Source organism: Muntiacus reevesi, chromosome 14 (assembly GCF_963930625.1).
Source record: "Muntiacus reevesi chromosome 14, mMunRee1.1, whole genome shotgun sequence".
Classification (NCBI taxonomy): Eukaryota; Metazoa; Chordata; class Mammalia; order Artiodactyla; family Cervidae; genus Muntiacus; species Muntiacus reevesi.
In genome coordinates this window covers 59,804,602-59,818,194 of record NC_089262.1, presented here as the reverse complement: position 1 = coordinate 59,818,194, position 13,593 = coordinate 59,804,602, and the positions used below count along the sequence as shown (strand labels likewise).

The window sequence follows — 13,593 nt, the reverse complement described above, 5'->3', positions numbered from 1 at the left end:
ATACCAATGAGGGGACAAGCTGTCTGCTTTTCTCTCCATACCCCAAAGAGTCTGTTTTCCTAACGTGGAGCAGAGCTCTGAGGGCAGTGCTAGGTCCTGGAGTGAAGCAGTTTCCTCCATGGACCACAAGGGCTCTGGGGGCACGTGTATGCAGGGCTTGGTTCACTGCTGCCAATAGGATGGGCTTCCGAAATGTCTGTCACTCAAAGAGTTGAATGAATTCCTGAGTACCTGCAATACTAACCCTGAAAAATGCTTTTTCAGCATCATGCCTTAAGACAGTGGTTGACATGGGAACAAAACCCACGGAAATACCTTTGAAATAGTTATATCATCCACATAAAGATGGTTCCTCTGTAGCTGGTCTTAGCATTTTGTCACACTTAAAGAAGGTAGATTTAGATTCTGCTGTGTAGAACACAGCAGAATTTATTTCTCTCATTTATTTATTTACCATGTGTCTTGAGGGATCTTAGTTCTCTGACTGGGGATTGAACTCATGCCCCCTAAAGTGGAAGTTCAAGAGTCTTCACCAGGGAATTCCCATATTACTCTCTAATTTTTTAAAAAAATCTTTATTGAAGTTGTTACCATGTTGCTTCTGGTTTATGTCTTAGTTTCCTTGGCCCTGAGGCTTATGGCTCTTAGCTCCCACACACACCCTGCGCTGGAAGGTAAAGTCTTAACTACTAGACCTCCAGGGAAGTCCCTTTCTCTCTAATTTAAAAGAACTCTTCAGTAAATTACCAGGCAGCCTCATAGTCATCGGGGACCCAGCCTTCTTCTGTCTTTCTATTCCATCTCTGTAAGGAGTAGCTTCCATCCTCAAGGTCATCTCACTGTTCAAGACAACTGCTGAAGATACTGTGATTATATATAAGTTGTAGTCTTCAAGGAAGAAAAACAAAAAGTCAAGAAATGAATTCCCCAACTATCTGTTTTCTAGTCAGTCTCCAAGGAACCCCCTTCCAAAAACTCCTGCTTACATCCAGTTAACCAGAACTTACATATGGCCGCACTTAGCTGCAAAGGAGGCTGGGAACTGTAGTCTTTCACAGGGGACTTGACCACCTCCCCCTGGTCCCCCAATAATATTCCAGCAGTTCTCAACCTTTTGGGCCTTAAAAAACTTTTATACCTGTGAAATTTACTGAGGAGCCCAAAAAATTTTTGTTTGTGGACTATCAGTATTTCCTATTTACCTTATTAGAAATTAAAATTTAAAAAGGATAAAATATTCATTTATTCATTTAAAAATTATACTGCACGTGTCAAATCATCCCATTGTACACTTTAGATATCTTACAATTTTTTTGTCAATTATACCTCAGTAGAGCTAGGAAAAAAATTAAAACAACTCCAGGACCTTCAAAAATATTAAAAAATGAAAATTACAATTATTATAAATCTTTTCTGTATAAATATTTTTCCAAAGCAAAAAAAAATGAGAAATGATATTGTTTTCCATTTTTGCAAAGCTTTTCTTATCTTACTTAACAGAAAATAGTCAGACTCTCAGATCTTATATCTGCTTCTATATTGAATCTGTTGCCATATGTTGTTTTGACTGAGTTTTATGAAGAGAATTTGGCCTCACACAGATGTATAGTAGGAATATGTAGAAGTATTTTAAAAGTTTTTCAGATAGTTCTATATATTCTTCTTGGATACTGGACCAAAACCTAGGTGGTAATTTCTGAAAGGCTAGTTGCAGTGTGGAATCTGAAGTTGAATCAATGAACATTTTGTACTGTTATATTAAAATCCATTGGTCTGTCTTGCACTCTGAATGCATTTTCCACACAAATGATTTTGTAATATCCTGTAGTGGTCATGTGGAAAATATTAGTTCGCTGAGTTATACAGACCTTTCAAATGTTGAAACATTTCATTATATAAATTTTTAGAAATTACCTTTTAAAATATCAATACTGTTCTGTAAAGAAAATCCACTTTTAGAGAAATTGTCAAGTTCATGATGATAAATAGAAGGTTTCAGAAACTCTAATTTTCCTTTGAAAGGTTGAAAGTTCTCATTGGCAACAAATACTGTCAGTTATTTCCTTTGGAGTGACATGCTCACTTTGTTCAGCTTTCGAAACATGTCTGCCAAACGCCCAAATGCATGACGCTGATGCCTCCGGCCACAGGCCTTCAAGGACCACAGGGTGAGCTCGGAAGTCAGCTGCGGTGACTTGAGCACAGGGACCAGAAAGGTGACCCCCAAGGGTGAGCCCCGTGGCCTCTGAAGGACTCTAACGAGGCGCAGACACACTCCAGCCTGAACCTGTCCTCTGTGCTTTGCAGACAGAGCTTTCTGTTTCCCCTGTGCAATTTTTTGCCTCCTGAAAAATTCCAAGCATGTTTGTGGGGCTCCTGTTCGATCTGTTGAGGGATCAGGGCATCCTTCCTGGCTGAAGTGGGATCAAACCAGCCCCACGGGCCCTGGAGGAGGAGTCCCGGACAGATTCCAGGAGGGAAGAGGGCAGGGGCAGCTGCTGCAGACAGTTTCCTCTCACACCCGCTTGGGGAGGGGGGAGGGTGCCAAGATAATCCCGCGGGCTCCTTCTGGTGCGGAGCCGGTTTACTTAGGGGGCCTTGTTTCATTTCTGAAGGGACTGTGATGGTGGCTCTTTGGTAAGTGAATGGCTGTCTGCTGTGAACAGCTCGTCCCAGTGTGAAGAAGGCGGGCTTGAAACAAACCATCAAAGAAAGAACCACGTGGAATCAGATTTCTGACTCTGTGTGCTGCTGTTATGTTGATGGTGGTCAGTGTTCTATCCCATGGACAGAGGACGTGAGCAACAACATGTATGTGTGAAAATTCTTCCACATACATAGTGAAAACTCTGTTCTTTCTCCCAGAGACCTTGTATGTGTGTATCTGTGTAGAAGTTTTATTTGTATTATATTGCATTGTGTCCATCTATGTACCACATTTATTTCTATGTGTCTTGTGTGTTTGTTACATATATAAGCAACAGTGGCAATGAAAATCATTTACTCAAGGACTCAAGAAGAGGAAAAGTGAAAGTCGCTCAGTCGTGTCCGACTCTGCGACCCCATGGACCAGACAGTCCATGGAATTCTCCAGGCCAGAATACTGGAGTGGGTAGCCTTTCCCTTCTCCAGGGGAACCTTCCAAACCCAGGGATCGAACCCAGGTCTCCCGCATGAAATATTAAAAACATTAAAAGTACGTGGAGGAGAAAAGTGTATTCTGCAGTGGAAATGCAGACATAGAGAATAGACTTGACACAGTAGGGGAAGGAGAGGGTGGGATGAATTGAGAGAGAAGCATGGAAACATATACGTTACCATATGTGAAATAGCAAGTGGGGATTTGCTATTTGTGTCACTCCCCAAGGTGACGCAGGGAGCTCAACCCAGTGCTCTGTGACAACCTAGAAGCGTGGGGGTAGGGAGGGAGATTGGGGGGGGGCTTCAGGAGGGAGGGGACATGTATACCTGTTGCAGATTCATGTTGATGTGTGGCAGAAACCAACACAATATTGTAAAGTGATTATCGTCCAATCAAAAAAGTACATGGAGACAGATATTTATTTTTCTTCTTGTATGCTAAAAATAATTTTAGGAACAGGAAATACATGAACATGGTAAAAAAAATTATTAACTAGCATGAATTAAAGTGATAAAGAAGTCTCCCATCCTCTGCCACAGACATAATTATTACCAGTTCTTATGTCTCCTTTAAGAGATATTCTATATATTGAAAGAAGAGTATACACACACATACCCTTTAAAAAAAAAAGTGTTCATTTAAACTAATAAAAGGTTAGAACAGGAAAATCACATAATCTTCATTTCTAGCCCCCTTTGTGTAAGTGCAGACTCTAGCATACATATTTGTGTCTTATGATTTACACATGTGTAGGTTTTGTGCTGGAGGACAAATTCTTTGTTACAAGAAAACTTCTGGAACCTAGAAAACTGACTTCCTTCCCAGTTCACCTGGTTATTAATCTTCCTAAAAGCTCAAGACAAATAAAATCCCCATATCTGAGACCTCTGTGGTATCCCAGAGGCAGGTGAGAATCATTCCCATGGAGTTGTCTTCACTTTCTGATTTGTCATCAATTCTTAAGAGCAATGCAGTAAAGGTTTATTTAGTACAGCTCTCTGTTGATTTTATAACCAACTGCTGACTGCTTGGAACATAAAATCTTGATGATTTACAGGTAGTGAGTGGGCAAGAAATCCATAAATCACATTGTATAATAAAAGAGTGTAGGTGAACAGACACACACACACACACACACACACACACACACACACACCTTCAAAGGAAGAGTTGTAGGTAAGACCAGAAAATACATTGGTTTTTAATTTGAGAACTGAGATCTCATTGGTAAGAGACCCACAGTGAGTAGCCTCAGAGAGTTTAGTTATACCAGGTGATGGTACAACATTTTTAGTGTAGAGTGAGAGGTTTTATTCTTAAAGAGGAGATACTGGTTCTCACTTTTGAAATGTTCAAAGGAGTTTTTATGGTCTTTGGAGGAAAAAACTTTTTTTTCCTAAAAAGCCAAAGATGCTTATGAGTATCAGTTTTCTGATATTTTGAAACTCTTGAAATTATTATGCAACAGATACTTCTCCAACACTTGAAGATCTTTTTCTTTTCATGAAAATTATTTTCTAGGACGATGTTTGTGAAAAAATTCTCTAATGATATGCTAAAAGTAGAAAAAAATAAGTTTCTAATTCCAGTGGAGTCCTAGAGTTTCAGGGAACTTACAGAGAGGGAAATATGAATTGAAAAAAATCTTGAAAAACATTTTTGTTTGGAAAGTAAAATTTAATAAATATGACTCTGCTACCATGTCAAGCCAACTCTCTGCCTCTCAAAATATAGTATAATGTAGACAGAAATTTAGGATCCAATTAGCCAAAAGCCAGTCTCATTTGGATACTGATTCAAACAAAACAAAGCAGTAAAAAAAATTAAATAGAGAAAATCAAGAAGGTTGAATACTGACTAAATATTTGAAGACATTAAGGAATTATAAATTTTGAGGGTGTAACAATAGTGTTGCATTTTTTGGGGGAGCCTTTATCTTTTAAAGCTACACAGTGAAATTTTTTAGGATGAAATGGTTTGATGGTTTGGTTTTGCTTTTTAAAAATCCAGTTGGTGGGGGGCGGGGGCATAAAAGAAGTAAGATTGGCCATGAGTTGAGGGAAGGTGAGGGCTACAGAGGGTTTCATATACTAGTCTCTCTACTCTTCTACTTCTTTGAAATTTTTCATGATAAACGGAGCTAAGTTGATCTATTTGAAAAGTTCATTTATTCATTTCACATTGATTATTCGGCAGGAACTGAGTGTCAGTTATGTGGAGGCCTTGGCAGGAGGACTTCAGTGACTGCCGAGGGGTGTGAGCAGTCGGCTCTGCGGACAGTGCCTGGCTGTGACCCACTTCTGAGGTGAGACGCACCAGCCCCCCGCCGGAGTGTGGGGCTTCTGCTTATCACTCCGCTGACCTAACACTCAGCGCGGCTGCTGAGGAGCCCCAGAAGCGGGAACTGAAGACAGATACCCAAGGCCAGCTCATCACAAACAAGCAGTTTATTTTTATACTGCACCCCCACCCCACCCCGCCCCTAAAATGGGGGGTGAGCATTTACAGAGCTGTTTTGGAGCAGAACCACATTTGAAACTTACACCCATGCCTGATACAGTGGAACAAAAGGGTAACTGACAGCAGTCTCCAAAAGACACTCACCTCCCAGGGCCCGGCAGGAGGAAGTGGATGAGACTGCAGCAGAGACCTCAGCCCAAGTGGAGAAAGAAGCCTAAGAGCTTTGCGAAAACTTCTTCCCTTAGGTGCCTGAGCCTCATCTTCCCAGCTTCAGTGGTCCTTTCCTGCCATGTCAAGGTCGCCAGCTGTCAGCAGTGTCAAGCCCAAAGCCCCAACCCAAATTGACTCCTGAGAGACGTTAATATTTAGTTCTTAAAAACCTGTCTCCTTTGATTGGCAAGTTTTGTTTGGAATTACATGTAAATCGAAGAGCCCGCCCAGCCATGGCACCCCAGCAAAGATGGAGGGTGGAGGAGAGGGTGTCTCCTGGTGCTCTGGACTTCACCAGCAAGGTCAGTATCACACCGTATATGCCTCTGGGTCTTGCTCTAACCAGCAAGTGTTCAGAATCAGATCGCATCCCCCTCCTCATTAAAACTCTTCAACGACTTCCCAGTAGTTCTGCAGACATAGACTCAGATGTTTGACAAGGCCCCGTGGTTCTGACTGGGACACCAGATCTTTCAGCCTGTACCTACAGCCAGCGCCACATCCCACACCAGGAATCTCAGGGTGGACACCACAGCCGGGACCAGGCAGACCCTAAGTCACTATCCCTAACCGTGATCCTCCACTCAACCCTGATAAGTTGCTGAGAGAGAATGAGTAAAGGCAGATATCCAGACAATAAACCTGAAGCTCTGCCAGGAGTGTGTCCTTGCTGGCCAGAGACCTGGGATGAGTCCAGGGCCCACTCAGTGGACTTGCCGTCATGTTGATCCTGCAACCCCGAAATGAAGACAGAAAGAGAGCAAGGTGGGGTTGTTTCCAAGCCAGAGAGCTGGTGGATGATTTCCTGGGTGTTGGATGGCAGCTCTGTTTGGGGACTGTAGCAGCAGTAAAATATAAAGGTATACACAGCCTGCAAGTTGCCCTCCAGTACCATCCCCCCACTCCACAATCTTGCCAGAGTTCACCTCCTCCTCTTTGTCTAGGATCAGCTACTGTTCCTTTAGCTCCCAGCATAGTCCCCAGAAGTCCAAGGAGTCTGATGGCATGGCTCTCCGCGTAACACTACTCCCAGGGTTCTACAGGGCAGTGGTCCTGACTTCACGTCTGCAAGGAAGCCTTGATGACCCTTCTGACTAGTCCAAATCCCCCTCTTATGGTTCTGGGACCAGGGATAAGTGATCAGTACCTGTCTTCCTCTCTAGACTAGAGGCTCCACCAGAGCAAACCCACAGCTCCTGTTCTGTGGGTTTGCTTTTTCAGTGATTTATCCCCACTTGCTGGCCTCAGTCCTGACACAGAGGAGATGATGAGATGAGATCGTCCGCTAAGTCATGTCTGACTCTTGCAACCCCACGGACTGGGGCCTGCCAGGCTCCTCTGTCCATGGGATTCTCCAGGCAAGAATACTGGAGTGATTTTCCCCACCCAGGAATCAAACCCAGGTCTCCTGCATTGCAGGCAGATTCTTTACTGACTGAGCTATAAGGGAAGTCCAAGGGAAGACAGAGGAGATGCTCAGCAAATAGGTGGTGAATTCCCATTTTCGGAGCCCCACCTCCCACCTTAAGCCATCAGCTCTGATGCTCTGTCTTTAAAAGCATAAATTACCTCTGTGTTAGCACTTTTTCTGTCTTGGGACAGATGGTGTTGAATGACTCTGCTGCCTGGAACTAAACCTCACCCAGTTCCCTGCATATCAGACTCCAAACATCACTGAGACAAACTGGCGATCCTACCCTCCCACCTCCGCACTCAGATATCCTTTCCTAAGACCTGTTCCCCCTTTGAGCTTCCCTTGCCACTTGCCAGAACCCAAATCCAGGAATACAAGTTGTACGGTGGGGTGAGGATGAGGAGGGAGAAGGAGGAAGGTGTGTAAGCAGTGACGGTGGGGATGCCCCTGGTGATGCTCCACCGTGTCCCTGTCCCCAAACTTCCTCCCTGACCTGACGGTCCTCAGGCGGGAGTCCAGTCGTTCATGAATGCATTGAGTGTAAAGCTAGTTTCTATAAAATGAATTATATCTTTCAATTACCTTCTATCAGTGAATATGAAAATGAATCCTCATACACAGAGATTTCATCCCTAAGATGAAATTTGTAACAGTACAAATCACAATAATAATATCAAGCTTATTTTAATCATATCCTTGGAAAACTAGATACTTCTGATCAAGATTAGTAAAAATCACTCCATATACAAACGCACTACCCAGGCCCTAAAGGATTGCTGTGTCCCATCTTCCTTTGGTATGAGCTTCCCTTTCCTCACGTGGCCTGGCCTCTGTAGCCTGTGGAAAATACTTTCTTTTAAGCCCTGATGGTTTTATCTGTCTCTTCTGAAGTCTGTGAGTCTGTTCTAGTTGTCAGTTCAGATTCTTGGAGGTTAAGGGTACCAAAGAATTTTTTTTATAAAGAAGGTAAGCTTATCTTAACCATAAAGATTGTTTCTATGACTCATGGTTTTCCAGGTGTTGACACAGGAGCTCTCTTCTGAGTTAACAGATCTCATCTATGTGAAGGGAAGTGATCGTGTTCTGTTGGCCCCTGGGTCCAGCACAGATCCTGTCCTGGGGTGGATGGGCTTCAGCCTTGCTGAAGAACTGCTGTGACCCAGTGATAACTTAAGGATTTATTGACTTCATTGTCCCATTATTATTTATTTCATATGTTTAATCCAGCTATCTAATACTATTCTAATGGAAGACTTTCTTTTATCCCACTTAATTCATTTGTTTTTGCAGACTTTAAGATATCCAGAGTCCTCCAGGGACATCAGATGGCCACCAAGTTCTTACAAACATGCAGATCCCCTTTAGGGGCTGAGAACAGACACTGGAAAATCTCCATCTGAGCCTGTTTTCTGTCCCCTGCTTCCTTCCCACCCCTCTCTCACTACTGTGGGAACTCCCAAAGTCACAGCAGCAGTGGGTTTTCCCCTGGCTGTGCTGTGCTATGCTTGGTCGCCCAGTCGTGTCTGACTCTGCAATCCCGTGGACTGTAGCCTGCCAGGCCCCCCTCTCCCTGGGATTCTCCAGGCAAGTATACTGGAGTGGGTTGCATGCCCTTCTCAGGTTCCCTTGGCTGCTAGAGCTCAAATGAAGACACCAGTGCCTCCCACTGGGAAAGGGATGGGTGGTGGATAAACTGGTGAAATTCCTGGTCCTGAACCATATCCAGAGGATTTCTAGCTCTATCAGAAGGACATATCCCCACCCCTGCCTAATTTTTACCAACCAGAGAGATTCAACCTCCCACTTCTCCCACCCTCCCCAAATGGCATCTGTCAAGACTTCCTGGTTAGACAGCTCTGCTGTCTAATTTCTGAAGGTCACAGCACAGCACACTTCAGCTGTCAGCAACAAAACTAAAATGTTGTGCCCTCAGCCTCACAGTCTAGCGAGAAGGGGAGCATATCTCCTCATATGGAGGAGGGGAGAAGCAGGCAGAGTCCTCATCTCCCAGCGGCGTCTCTTCTAGCTGCTCAGCATCAGGGCTGGACCTGAAATGGAAGCAGAAAGGACAAGATGCCTTACAGCCCCCAGCACGACTCTCGAAAACGATGCCATAGTCGCAGCAACAGGTCACATAGAGATTTGCAGTCTCCCACCACCTCCCTTACAAACGGAGCACAGCCATAGATTGTGACTGCCGCAGCTGGGAGGGGATCGTCAGCACTCCACACACCCTACCTGCCATCTCCAGCGTCCACAAAGGAAGAGTAGTCCTGGTCGTCAACAAAGGCAGCATTCTCCGGAGGGTAGATGGTGTAGTACTGAGGGGGGCTTGGCATGGTGGCCGCCACCGCTCCAGTCGGTATGAGGCCACATGGGTTCACCACTGGTGGCAGGTAGGTGGGGTTCATCCCCATAGGCTCTTGAGAACCATAAGGAGGAGGGATATACTGCACCACAGTGGCGCCATGGAAGGTGATGGGTTGGTTGATACCAGTGAACACAAAGGATTGTCCTCCCGCCGACTGCTCCGGATCCGGGAGCCTCTCCTCACTTTCTTTGCACCACTGGCAGGACAGCATTTTGAACTTGCACACGGCAATCAGGATGAACGTCACCCCCACCGACAGCAGGATGGGCCCGAGGAGCTGGGTCCATTCGAAGTGGGAGACCCCTTGGTATTTGATCCAGCCCATGATGGTGAACGTGACCCCCACCAGTCCCAGGAAGATGCCCGAGAAGAGCAAGGTGGCCCCCGCCTTGTCGTCGTCTGACACCTGGATGTCGGCGGTGCTGGGTGTGTACGGAGTGACCGAGAACACGTTGAGAGGGAAGTCCTCCATGCGGCTGCAGCCCTGCTCCATAGTCCTCATGCCTCCAGGGCAGAGGGGTTGTGAGAGCCCCTGAGAGCAGAGCCCAGGAACCCCTGGTGCAGATTAGTTATGGAAGAACTTTGGGCTTCTGTGGTTAACAGAGTAGAACATTCAGAGGCCTGAACTTTGTTTAGGAGAACAAAGGTCTGAGAAGTGAAGCCTGAAGCTTTCTCATAAATTTCATCAACGGTTGGAGGCCTCTGATTTGCAATTCAGTGACAAGCGCTCTCTCTTCCACATTCATTCCTTCACTCATTCAGAAAGTTTTTACTGAGCACATTTTATGTGCCAGGAGGTACTTTTTTTAGATGTGTCAGGGGCTGCTCCAAGACTCTGCTTTGTTGTTGTTTAATTGCTAAGTTGTGTCCGACTCTTTGTGATCTCATGGACTGTCAGGAGCCTCTGTTCATGGGATTTCCCAGGCAAAATTACTGCAGTAGGTAGCCCTTTCCTTCTCCAGGGGATTTTCCCCACCCAGGGATCGAAACCTCATCTCCTAGACTGACAGGCATTGGGAGGTGGATTCTTTACTGCTAAGCCACCAGGGAAACTCTCTTCACACCCTACCCAAACCAATACTCTAGAAATGGCAGAGGACCTCCAGGGCCCTGGGTTGTGCAGGGGCCCTAGATGGGTCCTCCACATGCTCAGGAATCTACCCCAACTTTCCTGCTGGGTCAGCTCACTAGAAATAAGCAGAGAGCTGTTTGCGGACGGTCTGTTTTCCCCCCCACCTCAGGAACCTCTAGTTGTGATGACAAACCTTCACAGCAAGTCTCGCAGAGTCCTGAGGTCCTGCTGTTTCCTGATCAGCTCCAAGTGCCTTTGCTGTCAGCATCTGGGGAGCAGTCACTGCTGTGGGAGAGAAAAGACACCCTGGGAGCTTTTCCATGCACCGCATCATTGGCAGAGAATCAATCGGGTGTGACCTGGGGTCTCAGGGACACGCACTTCAGACCCTCTGCTCACTGGTGGCAGCACAGTCCTAGGTTTCCATGGTGAAGTAAATAGCTGCATTTTCAAGTCTACTGTGTTTTTGCAACCACACCCAAGCTGATGTCAGGAAGAAAACTTGCCCTTCCGTGACATGATCTGTCATTCGTAACTACAGAACTTCAGAAGAGCCCCATCGATATTATTTTAAAAGATTTTTTTGATGTGGACCCTTTTTAAAGTCTTTATTGAATTTGTTACGATATAACTTCTGCTTCAGGTTTTGGTTATTTTGGCCACAAGGCTTGTGGGGTCTTAGGTCCCCGACCAGGGATGGAACCCAGCACCCCTGCTCTGGAAGAATGGAGTCTTAAGCCCTGGACCGCCAGGGAAGTGCCTAGTCCCTCCAGTTTCATCTTGCATGGGACAGTAACTGTAGCCCTGTTCCTGTCTCCAAACAGATGTCTCTCTTCAGTGGTTAAATATTATATCCGCTCCCTTTCGCAGGCATGAGCTCAAGGTCCAGGAAGAGTTGTCCTCTTGCCCTATGGTAGGGCTTCCCAAACTTGCTTGATGATAAAAGTCACCTGGGTCACTATTTTAACTGGCAACATCTGAGTTCCCACCTTAGCTCAACAGAACTATCATTTCCAAGGGAGGGAAAATGCCCCAGGTGGCTCTTATCATCAGGGATCTCTGGAAACCCCACATTAATCCCAAGTGCTCCTGGGAAACCAGGGGGCTTTTCTCCCCTGCAAAATGCCTCTCCCTGCTACAGGACAAGACTTGTGGCCGGCTTCACTGCCAGACAGACAGGAAAGCAAGCAAATGACCCTCTCAGGTATCTCCCTGCAACCGTCCTAAAGCAGCAAGTATGGAGCATTGTTGCAATAGGTGTGGTCTGCCCTTTTTCCCACTGGGCTAGATCAGAGATCCAGGGAAACCAACTTTTCTCATTAATCATGAAAATTCTGATCAGCTAGCCTGACATTCTTTTCAGGCACTTAACCCCTGAGTTAACAGTTGGGCTCTGAAAACATTGTTCTTCTAAATCGTTCAGTTCATGTTTCCCATTTTTCTTTAGCTACAGCCACTTGCAATTAAGATAAGAACTGAAAACTGAAAGTCACTCAGTCATGCCCAACTCTTTGTAACCCGTGGACTGTCCATGGAATTCTCTAGGCCAGAATACTCCTGAGGATCTTCCCAACCCAGGGATCGAACCCAGGTCTCCTGTATCGCAGGCAGATTCTTTGCAAGCTGAGCCACAAGGGAAGCCAAGATAAGAACTGGAAACACGGAAAGAGTAGGCAAGAGAGATCACCTTCCTCCAAACAGCCCTTGAATCCAAAACTAGAATGGGTTCCAGAGCACACGGGTAAGAAAATCCTAGTTGTACTTTCTTTTTATTTCATTTATTTTTAATTGGGGTGTAGTTGATTTACAATATTGTATTCGTTTTAGGTTACAACAAAGTGATTAAAAATTTTATAGATGATACTCTAGAGTTATTATAAAACACTGGCTCTATTCCCTGTGCTGTACAATTTATCCTGGTGGCTTCTTTATTTAATACATAATATCTTGTACCTCTTTACCCCCTACCCCTGTCTTGTCCCTCCCCCATCCCCTCTCCCTACTGGTAGCTACTGGTTTGCCCTTTGTATCCACACGTCTGTTTCTGTTTTGCTATATTCATTCATTTGCTTCATTTTTTTTTCAATTCCACATATAAATGATAGAGTACAGTATTTTTGTTTCTTGGCTGACTTATTTTACTAAGCATAATACCCTCCAATTCCATCTGTGTTGTTGCAAATAGCACTTTTCATTCTTTTTTGTGGCTAAGTAATATTCCATTATATATATATGTGTATATATATACACTTCATATTCTTTATCTGTTGACCTGTTCATGGACACTTAAGCTGCTTCCATGTCTTGGCTACTGTAAATAACGCTGCTGTGAAAGCTGAGGTGCATTTATCTTTTTTATTGAGGTATAGTTGATTTACAATATTGTGTTTCCAGTGTATAGCAAAGGGATTTAGTTATACATATTTTTCAGATGATTTTCCTCTATAGGTTATTATAAGATATTGAATATTGTTCCCTACGCTATACAGTAAATCTGTTTTATATGTAGAAGTTTGTATTTGTTTACTCTGTATTACTGATTTATTCCTCCCCCCCATCCCCCACCTTTCCTCTTTGGTAAGTTTGTTTTCTGTGTCCATAAGTTTGTTTTCTGTGTCTGTGAGTCTTTTTCTGTTTTGTGCATGTATCTTTTTGAATTGCTGTTTTCGTTTTCTTTGGTTATACACCCAGAGGCAGAATTGCTGGATCATATTATAGCTCTATTTTTAGTTTTTTGAGGAACCTCTGTACTGTTTCCATAGGGGCTGCACCGATTTACATTCCCACCAACAGTGTTAGGAGGATTCCATTTTCTCCACATTCTCACATATGTTATTTGTGTTCTTTTTCACGGTAGCAATTCTGACAGGTGTGAGGTGATATCTCATTGTGGCTTTGATTTGCATTTCTCTGATTAGCAAAGT

General features: G+C 44.5%; 1 protein-coding gene across 1 annotated transcript; it reads right to left on the bottom strand.

Moving 5' to 3' along the window:
- Positions 1-4,906: 4,906 nt before the first annotated feature.
- TMEM174 (transmembrane protein 174) lies at positions 4,907-10,170 on the bottom strand. The gene is made up of 2 exons (XM_065905624.1): positions 9,465-10,170; positions 4,907-9,274 (listed from the first exon to the last, which is right to left on the bottom strand). The coding sequence occupies exons 1-2, from the start codon at positions 10,097-10,099 to the stop codon at positions 9,169-9,171; spliced, it is 741 nt and encodes a 246-aa protein (XP_065761696.1). The 5' UTR covers positions 10,100-10,170; the 3' UTR covers positions 4,907-9,168.
- Between the last annotated feature and the right edge of the window lie 3,423 nt (positions 10,171-13,593).